This window comes from Medicago sativa, chromosome 6 (assembly GCF_051527215.1).
Source record: "Medicago sativa cultivar Bolivia chromosome 6, Bolivia_mono, whole genome shotgun sequence".
In the NCBI taxonomy this organism is placed as follows: domain Eukaryota; kingdom Viridiplantae; phylum Streptophyta; class Magnoliopsida; order Fabales; family Fabaceae; genus Medicago; species Medicago sativa.
In genome coordinates, this window is record NC_140754.1 from 34777738 (window position 1) to 34797949 (window position 20212).

Here is a 20212-nt window from a genome sequence, read left to right on the forward strand (position 1 = left end):
AAGGAAACAAACTTCTACCAAAAAAACTCAACACATTCCCTTAAACTGAATCACACATCTATAAATCAGTTTAAAACTGAACCTAAACAAATTCCAAGAAATGCACGTATCTTTACAAAAGGCTCTAGCTTTAGAGACCTGGTCATGCATGGGCGGATCTAGCTCATGGCATGGTTTGGCTATAACCACACCAAAATTTTAAAAAAAAATTAAAAATTAGAAATTTCTTTTTTACCGACCAAATGCTCGGTACGAAAATCGGTTGCGAATAGGTTAAGTGACAAAAATAATGACCCAAAATTTGATCGTTAAAGTTTGGGGTTGGGGTATTAGAGAATAAAAAGATCACTTTATTTCCGTAAGATTTTTCATCTAAAAAATATGAAAAGAATAGACTGATCCATCAAAAACATTAGCTAGAAAAGAGAGAAAAAGAAAAATGTGTTTTGTTAAGACAAGGTTTGCAAAGTGGATCATTAAACTTATTGATTCAGTTCTCTAGTAATCTAAGTTGATTTGGAGCTTTGGGAATTTACTTGTCTAGACCAATGTTTAGAGTCTGGAACAGAGTTCAGAGTCTTATGCAGTGGATAAAGTAAAGAGAGAGAGAAGAGAAAGACACAAAGCAATTATACAGGTTCCTTCCACAATCCGGAAGTAGTCATGTCTCCCTTGCACTTCCAATGAGAGTTCACTAAAGTCAATATCTGATTACATTTGCTCAAGCACAAAAGAAATAGACTTCAAACTACTCATGCACAAAAGCAAGAGGTTTCCTATGCTCAAGCACACACGCAAGAGACTTCCTATGCTCAAACACAAAAACAAGAGACTTCTAAACAAACACAATTACACAGAAAAATGTTTGTGGTTGAACACTTGATATACAATCAGTGGTGTTCACAAATACAAATCAGATACAGACTCTTAAGATTCTAGAATTTCTAAGATATGAAAGTTGTTAAGAAATTCTTAGTGAACTTGATGTAAAAACAATTTCAGGAGAGTTTTGGCACTTGTAAAATTGTTGTCAGCCACTTACAGTCGTCAAGTCTTCACTCCTTTATATAGAGGTGTGAAAGAGACGTTGTTGATTGTCAGCACATCAAAAGAGTCATTGTTGAAGGTTGATAATCACCAATGATCTGTTTCTTGATTTGGTTATTGTCCTAGGAGAGAACAATTTCAAAATCATTCCTTGAATAGAGAATAATCAGCGTAGACACAGCAATTATCTTGTACTACTGCAGACATGAAGAGTGGAGTAGTGGTTGTACAATTGTACTATGTCCTTTTCAGTGGATAAGCATCCAATGTCTTCTAATTCCTCTGAAATAGCCGTTGCTCCAGACTTCCATTCCTTCTGCAATCATGTATATTCATAATAACAACTTTTAAGTAACTCCAGCTTCCATTCTTCAGACTCTGATGAACTTCAGCTTCTGAGGCTCTTCAGACTCTCTGATGACATCAGCTTCTGAAAGTCTTCAGACATTGTTCTCTTCAGACTCTGTCTTAAATCATGCAACACAAGCTTCCTTTTTGTAAATTACATTGCTCTTATTTGTTCTTTCATAACCAATACTTGAGTTTAAAGACTTATAAATTTTTGTCTATGGTCCTGCACACTTAAATAAATATTAGCATATCCAATTGACATTTTAATACCTTGTTATCATCAGAACTTAAGGTGGTAATATTAAACACATTTTGTTCCAACATATATGAGAAAAGAAATGCCTACCAAAATTATAAAACTGTCGTTGTTTGTAATTTTTTAACTTGCCTAAATTTTACAATTCATATGGGTAAATATGTATATCTATCTCCCAGGAATGAATTCCATGTTTTTTACCACATTGTGATTGTACTATCCTTTCACGTATAACCATTTAGTCAATGAGAACAAGGTTAAATTTGTCAATAACTCTTGCATGGTTTCCTGGTTTTCAATTGTGCTACAACACCCTATTGTCTAACGGTTTACTCAAACACAAGGCTATTACCCGCTAGACAAGCTTTTGTCATTCTGATAACTCAAATATTTGGTAAACAATGCACTATCACTCTTTTCTCCCCAAACATACCCAGCTTAGTTCCAGAACTTGCGTTTTCGGTTCTTCATTTTTGGTATGAAAAATTTCACAGGTTCTTTTTCTCAATCAAGCTATCTAATTATAGTCATATCTCCACTGTGTTCCAAATCAGTTTTTATTTTAGTTTTGTTTGTAATGTTTTCGTTATTTTTACTATAATATGTTATCTTTTTCCGGCCTGCTTTCCCTTTCCTTTCTCTAGATCATTATTTTATGCTTAAAAATCGATTATGTTTGTTTGATTCTTTTTACAGTTTTATGTGAAGTTTGGTTTCCTTTTTTTCTTTAATATACATCTTCGTCTTTGTGTTTGTTTCGTTATTTTAACTTATTACATCTGATATATATGCATGCATGGGATGATTTTTTTTTGTTTGGTTAAGTGATATTGACATGATTTTCACTTATTTAGTTATAAATAAGATGTGAAGTTTGGTTTCCTTTTCCTTTCTCTACTATACCTGAATTTCCCTATGCAGTAAGTAAACCAAGCCAATTTCTGGATGTTATATCTCATTCATTCAAGACCAGAAATAACTTATACTGGTATGAAGAATGTTGATGTTAATGATAATCATTTGTTGATTGAATGTATGCATTATTGAGTCATATATTCATGCATCATGAGTGTCAAGTAGGATTTTATATTCAATTAAGACGACTAGGATATTTATATCCAACAAAGACGACCAAATACTTTGTATTGAAAATGACGACGACTATGATACAGATGTATCTTGAGGTGACAACCTTGACAACGACTTGGTACCACATGCATATAGAGTCGTGTCTAGAGTGCATTGCATACATCCGAGTCTATGTGAATATGTGCATTGGTGAATTATGTGACTGTCTTAATTGATGATTATCTGCATTGGTAAAACTTGGTGAATTATTATTTGAAATATGTGTACATGATGATGTATGTTATTTTTGTGTTACTTATGCCCTTGGTGATTCTAATTGACGATGTTTATCTTGACGACAATAATGAAGTGTGAATCATATATGGGTTTTGCTAGAAGACACCTTTTATGAAGGTGTCTTTTAGCAAGTTATTCTATTAGCATTTGCTAAAAGACACAAACTAATTTTTATGAAGGTGTCTTTTAGCAAAGTTATAACTAAAAAAGTTATAACTAAAAAGTGGAAATCACGCCTTGAGGTGTGGATTGCTAAAAGACCTTCATGGGTGGCTTCTAGCAAAACCCTGTGTGTGTGTGTGTGTGTGTGTGTGTGTGTGTGTGTGTGTGAGAGACTTGGTGATTTCTTTGGTGACGATGATTTCCTTGCTTATACTTTTGAATGATGAATTGTGTTTTATTGAGTTGATTAAGCTAAATGAGGAATGAGGTGAGATTTTCTTGTATTGACTTGATGTTGTTAAATTATGTGCTTTTGTTGATGATTTGACTAAGGAATGAATATTCTTGATATGCCATGAAAGAGGAATGATAATATTCATGTGGAACTAGCATTCTAGGAATGTAGAGTATGTATATTTAATATGCATGAAATCCTTGAATGTTTATGAGTGATTATACTTTAATTGTGATTTGGGGACTAACCCAAGTAGTCATTTGGTTGACCGCCTACCTTGTTCTTGTGAATGGGTAGATGGCGTGCAGGAGTAGTTTTGCTTTCTTGGTGAATTGCTGGAGGTTAGCTTTGGAGCTACCTCGTCTTATGCTTTCAGAGTCTTAGTTTGTCGGCTCTGATTTTGGGTGTCTGTTTGATATTTTCATTTTATGGCTTGTCGACATTTTTACCACTCAGTATGTTGAAATGAGATTTTATATTTGGTGATGTAGTATGATTTTGTGACATGGTTATTTGGAGGATTTGATTATCTGTTGTTGAAATATTGTGATATTATATTCCTCAGCGATGTTTTGAAAAATTATTTATGCATGTTTTGAACTTATAGAAGAAGTAACAGCTAAATCCTTTGTATGATTTGTATTATTTTCTTAATTTATCGCTTAAGGGGATTAGAGTGTTACAATTAACAATCTCTGCAGAACTCTCAGACATGGTGGTGAGCAAAACAGAAAATTCTTCATTAAGAAATAAATAGAAGAAGAAATTGAGTGAAAATAGAATTCCAAATCAGAAAGAAAACATGAGAAAGAGTTAATTTAACAAGAATTCACAAATCAAGAATCAGATAGAAAAAAACTGTAATTGCTAAGAGTTGCAATGAAACGAAAAACGAAGAATGAGATTTGAGAGGTAAAAATGCAAAGAAAAAGGAGGCGCAGGAAAGATAAATGATCATAGCGATGAAGGAGATGATCAATCGTATTGTGACTGATACCATGTGAAAATACAAGATTGAATCTCCATAGAATAGAAAAGAGAGAAAAATCTGCTATAAACTTGGAAACAAAATATTGAAATGTTGAGATACACTTATTTAAATCTGCTATAAACTTGGAAACAAAAAGATTGAATCTCCATAGATTGAGTCTTTACAATACTGAGATACACTTATTTATACTACGCTATGTACCTCACATGCTTAACTATAAAGTTATTTAACTATAACTAACTGTAACTACCATAACAGTCAACACAGTTAGTTAGTTACTAGAATATGATATTTTCCTCCTCCCATTGAACTATTAAGACAAAGATACGGTCCTAGCGGGAGGCGAATCGTCGAATCCCTTTCGGGTGAGAAGAAAAGAACACCACGAACAAAGGATTAATATTTGATTTCAGCAAAGTATGAACACCAGGTACGACCGACCTTATTAATAACACGATATTGGTTCATTGTAATCACATGTGTCGGTATCGTCTATGTGTCGGACATTGACACGTGTTAAACCCCGAGAGATATCTTTGATCAGTATTGAAAGTGGTCCATTTAAAACATAGTCCCCTTAAACAACCACCAACTTAACCACCACTACGTACACCCACTTCTCTAATAATAAAAACCAGTTATGACTTTTTGTTTTTTTTAAAAGGTAAATTTTGCTCCATATTTAGTTCAAATTGAGGAAAATCAGATATGGTGGTAGCAAAAGCCAAACCAAAAATAAATTAAAAAACAGGGAAAATAAAATAAGCCACGTGAGCAAAGATTAAGGGAAATAAAAACATAATGTAAACTCAGTTCTTCATTGCTAAGAAGAATTACAAGATTATAATTAAATAGAACTGCTTAATACTCTCTCACTAATCAGATGGCTTGCATAGAAACCAATCATTGCTGCGATAACACATAGCACAATAAACAATGTTGTGCTCGAAGTTAAACACTGCATACATGAAGAAATTCTCGATGATGTTGAAGATATAAGATTATATTTTGTAGGGTTGTATTTCAAGTTACACTTTCCTGATCCTTGATGAAATTGAACATCAAACGCCGCTGAAGTTGGTAGTCCTTCAACTTGAACTTGGGAGATACTGCACCATAATAATTAAATTTATCATTGTTGGAAAACATATAACAATTTTGTGAAGCTATGGTCATTGATCAAAGTAAGATAACAACAGGATAAATTATTATAATCAATCGAAACAAAACCATATAACATTATCTTCTGCCCAAACTCAAAGCCGAAAAGTAAACCCAAAAGACTCACTTAATGGGTCTTTGAGTTTACTTTTCAAAAGTAAACCCAAAAGACTCACAAGCTCAGATATATTCCACTGCGATCGACATAGCTCCAGAGTACCCACCGACCATGACGGTGACTGCACCAGAAGAAATGGTGGTGAAACGTTCAAACGGAGATGCAACAGATTTGGTTAGGAGTAAGTTGCTGTTGTTTATTTTGTTTTTTGTCATATTGTTTCCAGTTTAGTAAAAGAAAAAACAAAGCAATATGCTTTCTCGCATACATCATAGATTCATAAAGGTTTTTTTTTATTTTTTTTTTATTTTAATTAAGACATTTTCATCTCTGTCATGAAAAATTGATGTGTTTTACTTAAATTGATTGAGCCACTTAAATACTCCACCGAGCATCCCATAATACTTAATGTGGAACTTGGGCACCCCATAATACCCAAGTACTTATTAAAGAGCATAAACTTCAAATTGTAGTGACATATGAAAAGAAGTTTGACAATATTGTGCAAACAACATTTATTTAGTGAGAAAATGTGATAGAATACGTGTGAGAAACAAACCCTAATTCATACGAGGGTCCTTCCTTTTTAACTCTACCAACTAGTTCCACTAGCAGCACACCTCCATTGCACAGAGCAGGTTCAGGCAGTTTCAATTCTTGCAACAAATTTTCCTGTACATTATGAGACGAGAAAATTTAAAATTTCATATATATGAATAGACTATTGTATTCTAAAACATAAAGTTTGCCACACCTCAAGTGATAAGTAATCAAGCATTCATGCCATGGAACATCAACATTATAACTTTCTCCAGTCTCATAGAACTGATAAATCTAAGGAAGAAAGAGTATAAACCAAGAAAGTTTATCAAATCTTAAATAAAATAAAAGAATCTCCTTTTACAAATGCTTCACCTCATTCAAGAGTTTCCCCTTTTACAAATGTATCACTAATCTTTTTACCCTTATGCCATTAACTGAGATGAATTTCTGTTGTGCATGAGGTGTCACCTTAATGGTAAGAGTCTTACCTTATAGACTCAAAGATCAGAGTTCATATTCCCTTAGAGACGGTTGTAAAACATTCGAGTCACGAGAACTAAATATATTTTTTGCATTCGCAAAACATTTTTAACCAATTTAAATCTTGTCCAAACATTTCTCTCTTGCAAATGTCATTATAATGAAACATTTTCTAGGAACCTATGCAAGGGAGCAACGGTTGACTCCTTGAATTTTTTTCCAAGCTATGTTTTTCTATTTAAGCGAAGTGTTTACTCTTAACAACAATTTAATCATCGAATCAATATTATTAACTAAAACTCCTTACTCTCATGTTAGAATTATTTGCATTAATTTGTAGCCAATAACATTTTGAATGAGGGTTAAGGAGTTTCAATTCAACCCAAAACAATAATTACATAAACAATCGAATTGTACACATAAATAAAAACAAAAGCTTCATGTCAAGATTTTTTTGAAATAATTTAAAAGGATGGAAGAGAATATGCAAAAACCTATTTTCATTGTGTAACTAACCTGTAAAATTGAATAATGAGGTGAAGTATACGTCCATACGATTTGAGTATTACCATGGCCAATTTTGAATCGGACAGTTGAATATGTATACATAGGGGAGCCATCCTCAAAATATGCTGACAATAAAATGTAGATTCTTGGTCAGATAAAGCAAAAAATTTAGGATCATCAATATACACAATTCATTTATTTATCTACGGGCTAACCTTGGTATGGTTGAACACGAATCTTTGTGATAAGACATATGTTGGAGCTTAGTTTATAATTTAAAGACTCAAGCACATCCCCCAGTTCATTTAATGAATATGATGCCTCAATGGACTTTGTGATCCCGTTTTTCACATAACGGGCGAGATAAAAACCCAGTACAGCATAGACTTTATGATTTCTCTTGAGAAGCTCCCAATCTGCACAAACGCCGAGCATGTCGCTTAAAGGTTCAATTTTGTTGTCCACCTCAATGCTATCAACAACATCGGTTATTCCAGGTAACATTTTCAAGCAATGTTTCTTGCAGATGCTATTTTTAACAACTGCAAAATATTTCAAATTGGATCAAAATTAAAAGAAGGCAGCGTATATACCTAAAAGAAATATATAAATTAAATCAAAATGTTAGTGGTAGGTAGTTTGTTAAGGAACATTCCTTTCATTGAAGCTTGCAAATAGAACCCCATGAAACAAATTTCCAGGACAAAATCACATTAAATAAGTTCAACTTTTTGAAACAAGACATCACAATTGACCAATTTAATATAACATACATAAAAAAATTCTAAATGAATATGCCGTCGAGCAAATAAAAGATACACATTTTAAAAATTATAGCAAAGCACTTGATACAAAATCAAATGGCTTACCAAATTGGTACCAAGACCTAGAAACAGCAGATGCACGAACAATGTCACATGGGTCATTCAAACGGATAAAAACCTCATTGGAGATGTCACGTCCTAGGCATTGGATGAAATCTTGTTTGGTTTTCCCTTTAGACATCTATCCAAGAATCAAGAGTTTGATAAGCAAAGAATTTTCAGTCACTGCAAAACAGATTTGGAAACAGATTTGATAACCATAGAGTAATGAGAAAACATTTAATGACAAAAATGGATCCGTGGAAGCTTTGCTATAAGAAATAAAGATGCTTCCATATAAATGGCTATATAACAAGGTTAAGGGGACTTGGGGTTTAGGTTTTGGAGTGTTTTGTGGATCACAGAGTTGAACTTGAATTAGTCAAAATTATCATTATTTTAATATATATATATAAAAAAAAAAGTATCCTTTTACACCTTCAGCACCGTAACATAAAGAAGTTAAGGACTTTGTCAAACCAAAAACAAGATTATGGTAAAATTACTCACTCCCTTCCTTTTTACCCGTCATTTTTGTTATTTGTAACAAAGTTTCTATCGAAGGTGATAGGGCTTGAACTGCAAATTTTAAAAGTTTTCGATGTTTAATAAAATATTAATAATTGTCCAAATATATGGAAAGAGTGTTGGGATTTTTATTTGTATAATTATTTATTTTAAAGTATTATTATAATTATCGGTCAAAAAAAAAGTATTATTATTATAATTAATATTGATTAGTTTTTCTTTTGACTTTGTCTAGTACACGTTTCCTATTACTAATATAATTGTGGCCTATTTACTTGTTGGCCAATCCTAATCAACAGGAGACTTAGTTTTGTAACCGTTATCATTGATGTGTGTGTATATATATATATATACACTAAATTGTTCCTTCAAACAATATATATATATATATATATATATATATATATATATATACACACACACACACACACACACACACACACACGAAATTGTTTATTTGTGCTACTGCATGGGCCATATACATAAAAATGAAGGATTTTGTAGTAACAAATGTGATTTGATTTGCTATATCTGATTACACTTTTCGCAAATTTGTCACAACCAAAATCGTATAAATTAATTTTCAAAGTTTTTTTTTGTGGTGTCCGGGGTTCAAAACTCAGACTTTGCATATATTATGCATTGTCCTTATCAAAACATTAATTCACTAGTACAAAAAACACATATTAAGTCAAGGTTTTTAAGTGGGTAGGCATCCACCAGATTTAAAAACATGGGTCCATAGGAGAATTTGAACTTCAATATCTATTAAACCGTGTAACCCCATTTAAAATCTATTTTATATTAAAATTAAAATAAAACAAACACGTATATCAAAATTAGAAACCCCTAATTCATTCAAGCCTCTAATCCAAAATTCTCACCCAGAACTCACCAAATTTTTTTTACTACACCTCGTGAAACCCAAATTCTTCAATCGACCTTCACCCTCACCAATCTTTCAATCAGTTTACTCATTCCGATTCACGCGTCTGAAGCCCTCACCCGATTCACGCATAGTTGATTGAAAAGAGGGTTGATTTACGCATCAACCTTCAGTTCTCGTCATCGTTAATTGAAACGCGTCGTTCCTTCAATCAGGTTACTTGATTCACGCTTCTGAAGCCTCTATTATCGCTTACTGGAATGCATTCTCTCCCAGGTTACTCAGATCCACGCTATTTAATGTTAGTTACTTCGAAAATTTTGCATTGGGTTGTTAGTTTTTTATTTCATTTCTGATTTTTGTTCTAATTTTACAAAATTTCAGATTGTTAAAAATAGTGAGTTGCTGATTCCATTCTCAGAGGTTTCCTTCATCGATTCCGTTCAGGTTATTGTCGTTTGTGGAATTGATTTTTAGCTGAATTGATTTTTTTGTTTCATTTGCAATTTTTGCTATAATTTTGATTTGATAATTTTGAGTAGATTGTTGATTTTTGTTCCTCTTTTTTATTCAATAATTTTGAATAGATTGATGAATTTTTGTTTCTATTTCATTTGTGATTTTCTTCTAAAATTGTGTATTAATCTTTTACCAAATTCATGAAGAAAAGAGATAAAGTTAATTTGTTGATGTAAGCATTAATCCCTTTTCCCCTTTAAATTTGTTGTTAAAGGATTTCGGTTATTGATTACTTGTAACCGGTTCAGAATTTTAATTAGTATCAACAGTCTTTTGAATTTTGATCTTATATTACATATGCTGATGTAGGTGGTTATATTTTCCAAAACTAGTATCAAGCCCAAAAAGTAGAGTGTAAAAAGAGTTGTTGTAACTAGTAAGATTCAGTTTGTTGTTGTAGTTGTTGCTGTAATTTTCTGGAAATTTATGTTTGTGTTCAATTGTGTGTCTTAATTCTGATGGTCGAGTAATTATGTGTGAAACCATAAGAAGATTGCGTATTAAGGTTATTATGCAATGAATATTGCTTATATATTTGAGGAGTTGTGCATTTGATGTGGTATGTGTGTTAAGGCGTTGAGATGTTGTTATGTTGTTGTTATCCTTGCTTCTAGTTGACGGATGGTTTTTTTTTTATGATCAGCAGGTTTGTTATGCATCGTTATATAGAAATGTCCATTTGACGGGTGTTGAGGTTTTATTGCATCATCTTAACTCTACTTTTCGTTTGCAGAAGGCTTGAAATTTAGAGCTATTTTTTAGGATCTGAATTTAAGAAATACTTTACTCGCATTCTAGAGGATGATTTGAAGGTGATGTTGAGTATTTGAAGAAACAAAGTGGCCCTGCATCCACATAAATTAAATCTGCTGATGATGCTACTGCTTTTGTTGGTGACAACAAAGTTGTTATTGTAAGTGTTCAACCATTGTAGTTTAATCTTAGAATTTAATTCATATATACCGTAACATCTTTTATAATGCGATGCATGAAAATAAAACTCTTAATATTATCTTTCAATGTTTTCAGGTCGGAGTTTTCCCTAAATTTTCTGGTGAGGAGTACGATAACTTCATTGCATTAGCAGAGAAGTTGCGTTCTGACTATGACTTTGCTCACACTTTGAATGCCAAACACCTTCCAAATGGAGACTCATCAGTGTCTGGGCCTGTGGTTAGGTTATTTAAGCCATTTGACGAGCTCTTCGTGGACTCAAAGGTATTTCTGATTTCTGCAGCTTGACTGTTCCATGTTACATATTTTAGTTTTTTTGTTTGTTGTTTAAAATTGTTTCATGCTCGTATGATTTCAATGTAGAAGCTCTACAGAAATTCATTGAAGAATCCAGTACCCCAATTGTGACTGTCTTCAACAATGAGCCTAGCAATCACCCTTTTGTTGTCAAATTCGTTAACTCTCCCAACGCAAAGGTAATATGCTATTTAAGTTATTTTTATGATTCGTAGTTGTTATTAATTTATAGAAGCATGTTATTGATATATTTGCCTTTAGCTTACCATTTTGTGTCTCAAAGCATTTTACAAACCTTGCTTCCTTTGTCTCTGTTTTACACCTATATTATCCTGTGTCCCGTAAATCTAAATTAAAGTTATAAAATTGGCAGGCTATGTTGTTCATCAACTTTACTACCGAAGGTGCTGAATCTTTCGAGATGAAATGAGGGTACAACATGTTAAAGATAGATCCAAAATAGTGTTTATGTATACAGGAAAGTCACAAGTATATTCGATTTACTAAGATTAGCATGTATTTCATGCCAAGTCTATGTTGTTTCGCATGAACTTGAATGTATTGAGCTAACCTGCAGTACCTGGTCTGTTGGTGGCTATCCTGGTCCTCAGGTAATACCAGTTCTTATGTTTTATTTCAAATTTCTTAGGAATTTGCAAACTTCAAAATATGAATTTAATTAAAAGATTTCTTGATATATCAGGGTCCTTATTATTGTGGTGCCGGGGCAGATAAGTCATTTGGACGTGATATATTTGATGCTCATTACAAGGCTTGTTTATATGCTGGAATTAACATCAGTGGTACCAATGCAGAGGTTATGCCTGGCCAGGTAAATCTCCTTCTGTTCCTTTTGTATCATGCGTTATGATCTATGAAACATTGACCCAGGAACATACATCGGCCACGACATTAAGTATTTGAATAGAACGAAACGTGTTGGACACCGGACATACTTTATTATGAAGTGTCGGTGCTACATACCTTGTAATTATTTGAATTGTTTTTCTTATTATTCTTTTATGAATATTGCAGTGGGAGTATCAAGTTGGACCTAGTGTAGGTATTGAAGTTGTTGATCATATCTGGGCTTCAAGGTACATCCTTGAGGTAATTTCATTTAACCTACTTTTTGGTTTTACACACAAACACACACATATAACATAGAACTATATGATACAGAAAGGTTAAGCTTCAGAAACAATTAGTTAGCAACAAATGTCACAGTGTCTTAATTCTGTAGAGGCAATAATGGCTTATTTAAGACTTTTGTATGTTCTAATTGAATATACTACACTTTGTTTGTTCTGACAGAGAATTACTGAACAAGCTGGTGTTGTACTCAGCCTTGATCCAAAACCAATTGAGGTACTGTTATGCTTTGTTTGAAATTATTTCTTACCAATTGAGAAACTGTTATGTTTTGTTGGGTATTTGTTAATTTTAGATGCTTTCAGATCAAAGACTTAAAGTAAATCTTAATCTCTGTTCTTATGGTGTCCTTTTTTTTTGGCAGATGGAGAAGCTTAGTGACACACAGTGCCAACCTGAGTCACAACTTAAGTTCATAACCGAGGCTTGGTTACAGGTAAATGAATGAATATTTGGTTATACCTTTGTTCAAAGTTTTTGAAATCGTGTCATTCAGAGGATTCATATCGAATGCGTTGAATGAACTTATGCAATGTGGAGTGAAAAAAACATTTGATTTTTAATAGGACAATCTATTCTTATGCATTGCTGACAGAAACTTGGAATATTAGATTATATTCTTATGCATTGCTGACAGAAACTTGGAATATTAGATTAATAATGAAGGTTTTCTTTCACCCATATTAAAGCAATATGAATTTCAACTTATTTAGTCTCTATTGTCTATCTTCCTTATCTCCATCCGTGTAATTTAAACAATGATTATGTGATGATTTTGTTTTGCATGACTTATGTTGAATTGTTTTGTAATCAATTCCTGCCCTAAGATTAAACATTTTGCGTATATAACAGTACATAATTTATGTGATATGTTAAATGCTATTTTTCATTTTCTCTCTAGATTTTATCATTTGATATGATTGTTCACAATCAAAAAATTAGCTTCCGGGTTCATGACTCAAATCACTGTTTGATGACCTTAGTAATAAATTAGACTTTGACACTTGTTAGACTGTTGTGGAGTCATTTTTTTCATAAACCTGTCCCAAGGACAAATGAAGCTGTTCATTGAACTATTTTCTGAAGCTAAGTGAAGTGAGAATGTCTTTGACTGTTTTATACTAGATATCTGATCTCTCACTACATTCTGTTTCACGCTGCAGATAGTTGAGTGCAGGCGGGTATTGAAGTGGACATATGCATATGGATACTATTTAGCCGAGCATGAGCATGCTAAAAAGCAGTTCTTTGAGTACTTGCAAGGTTTATTATTTTGTTTTTTGTCGATTCCAGTTTAATTAGAATCTTATGCTTGAACATTAAGTCAAAACACTTACGGTGGCGATTGGCATGGCATTGTTGTATGGCATTGTCAATTCCAGTTTAATTAGAATCTTATGTTTGAAGAGTGTATGGCATTGTTGTATGGCATTTGCTACTGTAAGCTTTATATTTAAGAGTGTTATAAAGTGGTGTGAATTTATCTATATTAGTAGGAATTCAATTGGTGAATTGAAATTTATATGATGTCTCTATATTGTGAATTTATAAGCTGTATAAAAAAAAAAATTAAAATATAGAGAGAATTTAAATGGGGTGAACCGATTTAAATTCCAAGATTTTTGACTCTTGTTAGCCTTTTTTAAATGGGGTCAACCGATTTAAATTAAAAGATTTTAGATGGGTTCAACCGATTTAAATTAAACGATTTCAAATCGGGTAAAGGGGGCTGACTTAAAATCAGATACACTTTTTAAATCGGCCACCTATAAATCGGATGTTCACCCGATTTAAAAAGTCATATTCACCTGATTTAAAAAGTGTTTTCTGCACTAGTGATTGTTGAAGTTTTTGATCTCACCCCAAACTTTCTAAAGATATAATCTTATAAGTTGTGCTCTGCATATATTTTCAGCAGAGCTCTGCTCAGAGACCTAGTATGGAGGGTCTTCACTTTCGCACATTAGATTATGCACAAGGGGCGAGTTTGACCAGGCCATTTTCTGTAGAGGAAGTGAAGGCAGCAGTGTGGGATTGTGAGAGTTTTAAATGTCCAGGTCCAGATGGGGTTACTTTCGGTTTCATTAAAAAATTTTGGGACATGTTAAAGGATGATGTGATGCGCTTCTTGTCGGAGTTTCATAGGAATGGTAAGTTGACCAAAGGTATAAATAGCACTTTCATCGCTCTTATTCCTAAGGTAGACAACCCTCAACGTTTGAATGACTTTCGTCCGATCTCATTGGTGGGTAGTTTGTATAAGATTTTGGCCAAGGTTCTTGCTAACAGATTGCGTTCAGTTATTGGTTCTCTCATTTCAGACTCTCAGTCTGCCTTTATTAGAGGTCGACAAATTCTAGATGGTATTTTGGTGGCTAATGAAATTGTTGATGAGGCTCACCGACTCAAGAAGGAATTAATTCTTTTTAAGGTAGACTTTGAAAAAGCCTATGATTCTATTGATTGGGGTTACTTACATGAAGTGATGTTGAAAATGGGTTTTCCGACACTGTGTAGGAAATGGATAAATGAGTGCATCGGAACAGCCACAGCTTCGGTGTTGGTAAATGGGTCTCCAACAAATGAGTTCTCTTTGAGGCGGGGATTGAGACAGGGTGACCCTCTTTCGCCTTTTTTGTTTTTGTTAGCCGCGGAGGGTTTTCATGTGTTGATGGAATCTTTGTCAGCAAATAATCTGTTCACTGGTTATAGGGTGGGAAGTGGTGATGCAACAACTGTTTCTCATTTGCAATTCGCAGATGATACTCATTCTTGGAGAAAAATCTTGGGCTAATATTCGAGCAATGCGAGCAATCCTTTTTTTATTTGAAGCTTTGTCGGGATTGAAAGTGAATTGTAAGGTTGGATCTATTCCTTTTGTTTATTTGGGGCTGCCTATTGGTGATAATGCTCGTCGATTGTCCTATTGGGAACCAATTATTAACCGTATTAAATCTAGACTGACGGGTTGGAATTCGAAACATCTTTCTATGGGAGGTCGTTTGGTTTTGCTGAAGTTGGTCCTGTCGTCTCTGCCTGTCTATGCTCTTTCCTTTTTCAAGGCTCCTTCAGGTATTGTCTCCTCTATTGAATCTCTTTTTAATTGTTTTTTTTTGGGGGGGGGGGGGGGGGGGGGGGTGTTGACCACAGGAAAATATCTTGGGTGGACTGGAAAACTGTTTGCAGGAGTAAGGAGGTTGGTGGTTTGGGGGTCAGGAGTATTAGGGAGTTTAATATTGCATTGTTAGGGAAGTGGTGTTGGCGGATGTTGGAGGAGAAGGATACTTTATGGAAAGGGAAAGGGAATCACACACTCTTCTGGACGGATGTTTGGGTTGGTGGGGTGTCTTTTAGGGACAGGTTCAGCAGGTTATATGACCTGACGGTGTTTAAGGGGGAGTCGGTATTTGATATGAGTCAGTTAGGTTGGGGTGAGGAGGGTGGGGCGTGGAGATGGAGGCGTAGGTTGTTTGCGTGGGAGGAGGAGTTGGTGGGGGAACTCATTTTACTACTTCATAATGTTACCTTGCAGGTTAATATGGAGGATAGATGGCTTAGGACTTTGGACTCTTCCAAAACCTTTTCCGTCCGTAGTGCCTATAAATTCTTAACTGATCAGGTTCCTATTGCTACTTCGGAGCCCATCTCATCAGTATGGCATAAGGATGTACCTTTAAAAGTGGTGTTGTTTGCTTGGCGGTTGTTTAGGAATAGATTACCTACAAAGGATAATTTGTTTCGTCGCGGTGTGATTTATCAGAACTCCTTGGAGTGTGTCACAGGTTGCGGTTCAGTTGAATCATTCGATCATTTATGTTTACATTGTAATTGGTTCGGGTCTGTCTGGTATTTAATTTATGGGTGGCTGGGTATTTATGTGGCTGCCCCTCAGTCTTTGTCATATCATTTTACGCAATTTAGTTTCTTTGGTGGCGCATCAAAGGTTCGCCAATCAATTTTACAGGTTATTTGGTATGCTACTATGTGGGAAATCTGGAAAGAACGTAATAACAGGTTGTTTACAGACAATACTTGCTCGGTGATACAAGTGGTGGATAAGATTAAGTCCCTCACATTTATGTGGTTGAAGGTGAAATTTACTAATCTTCCCTTTAACTTTCATGGCTGGTGGCTTAGTCCGTTCACAATGTTGGGCATAAGCTAATTGTTATTTCGGTTATAGTTTTATTTTTGTACAGTTTTCTTGTAAATACTTTTGGACTTGGCTGTTTCTTTCTAGTACACCTTGTGCTAGGAAAGATTCATTGTTTTGAGTAGTATATTCCATTTTAGCTTTTCCAAAAAAAAATAATCTTATAAGTTGTGACACACCTAAAAACTATAGAAGAGAGAAAATCAATTAAACGTTACTTTCTTGCTTAACTTTCTCAACCAATGATAGAACTTATCATTCCTGTCTCATAAAGCTTGTAGGTGGATGTTTAATCGGATTAGATAGCAAAATTATTTGCACCAAAAAAAAAAAAGATAGCAAAATTATAATCGACTTTTTCCTGCAAACTCCAATCAAGTTAATCAAAAAGGTCAATGTTATCCCATGCAAAGTGCATAACTTTTAAAAATAATAAACTAGGGCATAAAACTATATAAATGGCTTTGCTGATAGTTTTTAAATTAGAAACTATTATGAACAAACAAAACAGAAGAAGAAAAAGATTCCTAGAGAGTAATGTTGAGGAATCCTATAACTATGACAAAGAGTGATGACGATTGATATTATATATATATGTAAATAAATAAATACGACGAGAAATGATGATAACAATAACGATATCTATATTATTATGATGATGATGAGAGTGATGATGTTTATCTATGATTGTTTTATCTTGGTTTTCGGGTGTCAAACATTGATTACGTTTGAACCTTTTGAACCTTTGATATCTTATTTTTTCTTGGGAAGGGAAAAAATAAGCAAAACCCTTGAGAATCGAGGTCCGGGAGTTGTTTTCGCTACGGGAAGGTGTTAGGCACCCATAACGACTATAGTATCCTATAGGAACCGTCTTTACTTTCTACGCGCGCGCTTTATTTTTAAATGCTATTTGAAAAATGATATTTACACCTAAAAGTTTACTAAGTGAAGAATTGGAGGGAGATGAAGATGTTTAAATTTTTATTTTATTTGAATTGAAGGAATATTGTTTCCTTGCCTACTTACCCTTTTAAGGGATCAAATCCACCGTAGTTCTCTTCCAAAAAAATATTTTTTGTTTTTGTTGGTTGATTTTAAGTTTAAAAATTGGAATTTTGAAGAATGAGAGAGAGAGAGAGAGAGAGAGGCCTCAAGGGCATAAGATTGTGAAATTGTGAGGTTGAATTAGTTATTTTGCAAAAGAAAGTCAAAGTATGGTTAAAATTCATTAAAGTTTTTGTTTAAGAAAATAGAAGGAAAATCAATGGGATTTTGATCTCAAAGTTTATTTAAAAAAATGATTTGAGTGATATTGTTCATATTTTTTTGGAAAAAAGAATTTTTCTAAATATCGCGACTCCTAAGCATACATCTAAACATACATTCCCTAAGCATACATCTAAAGTAACCATGTGTTGTGTGTGCTTGTGTCGGTGCTCGTGTCGGTGTACATCATTAGAGTCCATTGTCCTTTACATCATACCCTAGTTACATGCTATGGTCTTGCAAGAATTTAAAAGCATAAAGTAAAATACAAGGATTCCTAAGTATTACATTCTAATTTTTGCATGAATTTGAAAATAAAGATCAAGAATAGAAGATGGAGGATGAGATGCTTTATGGAATGCATGAAACATGAAGTAAAGTGGTTAGTAGCACAAGACATATAGACTAGAAATTATAAGCAAAAGAAACACTAAAACAAGCTTGACAAAAAGTAATGAGACTCTTAACCTAAAAGTGGCAAAGTATACCTAAAATTTAACATAACATCAAGGCAAGTATATGGCTTATAATTCCCGCATATCATGGCAATTTTTAAAGGTGTTATTTCAGCCATAACATGAGGATCACAAAGAAGTATCAAGTCAAGAGTTATGACATATTCATATGCATATTTTCACACGTATTTCCACACTAGACTATTCACATAACTTGCAAAACAAGAAACTAACATTTAAACCCACAACACAATGGAAACAAGCACACATTCAGAGGCAAGAACATCAAGCAATCATATGTCAAGTATCCATGTCACATAGCAAAGTATCATGACCAAAATATAGCAAGATCTCTCCAAAGTTTTTGCAATAACAAGAAATATCACACATATATTTTTCAGGTTTTTAAAATGTAACAACATCACAAAAATATCAAGAAAAAAGGCAAGAACATATAGAAATATATTTTAGAATTTTATTATGAATTTTGAAAGTACCAGAGGTGTAATTAACAAGAAACGGTGTGGAAATAGTAAAAAAAACACAAGAAACGAACACAGCAAGGAAACTAGGCCCAAGTCCAAAGTTACAGATGGATCTTGGACTATCCAGATGCCTCAGAGCCGTTGGATTGATCCGAGTCCATCAAAACCCTAGATCTAAGGGCTGAGAAAGCATGGCGCATGATAACCAGGTTCAGGCACACCTAAACAAACAAACTCAGGCATACGTACCATCACAGGATCAATCTGACGGTGGAAAAGGGATAAGGAAAGGGTTTGGAGGTGAACCAGACTGGTTCAGATGAACCAGTTCGGTTCATCCTCCTATAAAAGCATGAGGACCGGTCTAAAACTCATTTCCCTCACTCGTTTCTCTCTCTAGGGTTATCTTTAGAGAGAGAAGCTCTCCACTCTCCTTCCTTCTCCGTCGTCTTCTCCGGCGGGTTTCACCGCCGCCGGTGAAGATGTTGGCACTGGAATCCTCAAAACACTCCGATCTAAAGCTCATATCGCTCGTTTTTTAACCTTAAACACGAATTCACAAACAAAAACCACAAGAACCTTACAAAACGGCGTAGATCTAGCTTCGATCTTCTCGGTTTTCACTCTTTCAAAACTTTTTCGAACAAAACTTGAATTGAAACTTTTTTAAAAGCCTGGATCTACGTCGTTTTGCAGAGACAAACACACATGCAGGAAAAATTTCGAAAAAGAGGAAGAGATTGAAGTGTTACCTCTTCGTGAACTTGCAGTTTCGAATAGAGAAGCTTGGAATAGAGCTTCGTTCCTTGCTTCTGGTGAGTTCGTAGCTTCAAAGATCGAAAATAAACCAATCTTTTCACTCTTCTTCTTCTTCGCGACTTCCGTGAAAATCTGTGAATTTGTTGTTGTTTATGATGAGAATCGATGAGGATTGAGCGATTCAGTGATAATCTGAGGTGAATTTGAGAATCTGGAAAGTTAGGGTTTCAGTTAGGGATGAATATTCATCGAGTTCTTGATGAACTTTGCTGTTTGATCTATCTTCTTCTCTTCTTCAAACTTTCGTGATCGTATTGGCTCTCGTGTTTTGCGATTGAGCCGGTGCTCGAATTGCGAAAGGAAATGCTCAATGATGAAGATCTTAGATCTCTGAGAGCTTGATTCTCCAAAGAAAAGATTATGTTGCTTTTTCTGGCTATGTATTCATGTTAATTGATGCAGGAACGGTGGATTTGGATGATGAATTCAAGTTTCTGGAGGTTTAGGGTTTCGGTTAGGGATGAATGTTCTTGAAGTTTTTCTGGAATTTTTGTGTTTGATCTTGATTTTGCTGAGAGAGAAGCTGGATTTGTGTTTGTGATGTGTCAATGAATGAATGGTGTCCTCTGTGCAATTGATGAGTTGGCTCCTTTTATAGGTGCCAAGTGCGATATCC

At 34.2% G+C, this 20212-nt stretch overlaps 2 protein-coding genes and 1 pseudogene across 2 annotated transcripts; 1 reads left to right on the plus strand and 2 right to left on the minus strand.

The window, feature by feature from the left end:
• Window positions 1-5188: 5188 nt before the first annotated feature.
• On the minus strand, window positions 5189-8346 carry LOC146914753 (F-box protein At4g00755-like). Its single transcript, XM_085717498.1, has 5 exons — window positions 8086-8346; window positions 7432-7758; window positions 7226-7341; window positions 6246-6358; window positions 5189-5516 (listed from the first exon to the last, which is right to left on the minus strand). Exons 1-5 carry the CDS (start codon window positions 8219-8221, stop codon window positions 5255-5257), a joined length of 954 nt encoding a protein of 317 aa, XP_085573624.1. The 5' UTR covers window positions 8222-8346; the 3' UTR covers window positions 5189-5254.
• A 1127-nt stretch (window positions 8347-9473) lies between these two features.
• Window positions 9474-13904, plus strand: LOC146914754 (putative E3 ubiquitin-protein ligase ARI7). The gene is made up of 10 exons (XM_085717499.1): window positions 9474-9769; window positions 9878-9940; window positions 10746-10925; window positions 11042-11442; window positions 11637-11874; window positions 11967-12095; window positions 12299-12373; window positions 12578-12631; window positions 12780-12851; window positions 13579-13904. The coding sequence occupies exons 6-10, from the start codon at window positions 12084-12086 to the stop codon at window positions 13711-13713; spliced, it is 348 nt and encodes a 115-aa protein (XP_085573625.1). The 5' UTR covers window positions 9474-9769; window positions 9878-9940; window positions 10746-10925; window positions 11042-11442; window positions 11637-11874; window positions 11967-12083; the 3' UTR covers window positions 13714-13904.
• Window positions 11128-11704, minus strand: LOC146914755 (uncharacterized; annotated as a pseudogene).
• Window positions 13905-20212: the final 6308 nt, after the last annotated feature.

What these genes read in the sequence shown, in the direction of transcription:
- LOC146914753 (XM_085717498.1), bottom strand. Translation starts at nt 8,221, where the DNA reads ATGTCTAAAGGGAAAACCAAACAAGATTTCATCCAATGCCTAGGACGT. An exon ending in TCGTGTTCAACCATACCAAG is followed by an intron (nt 7,342 to 7,431) that starts GTTAGCCCGTAG and finishes TTTTATTGTCAG; the next exon opens with CATATTTTGAGGATGGCTCC. An exon ending in GGACCCTCGTATGAATTAGG is followed by an intron (nt 5,517 to 6,245) that starts GTTTGTTTCTCA and finishes ATTATGGTGCAG; the next exon opens with TATCTCCCAAGTTCAAGTTG.
- LOC146914754 (XM_085717499.1), top strand. An exon ending in CTTCAAGGTACATCCTTGAG is followed by an intron (nt 12,374 to 12,577) that starts GTAATTTCATTT and finishes TTGTTCTGACAG; the next exon opens with AGAATTACTGAACAAGCTGG. An exon ending in TAACCGAGGCTTGGTTACAG is followed by an intron (nt 12,852 to 13,578) that starts GTAAATGAATGA and finishes TTCACGCTGCAG; the next exon opens with ATAGTTGAGTGCAGGCGGGT.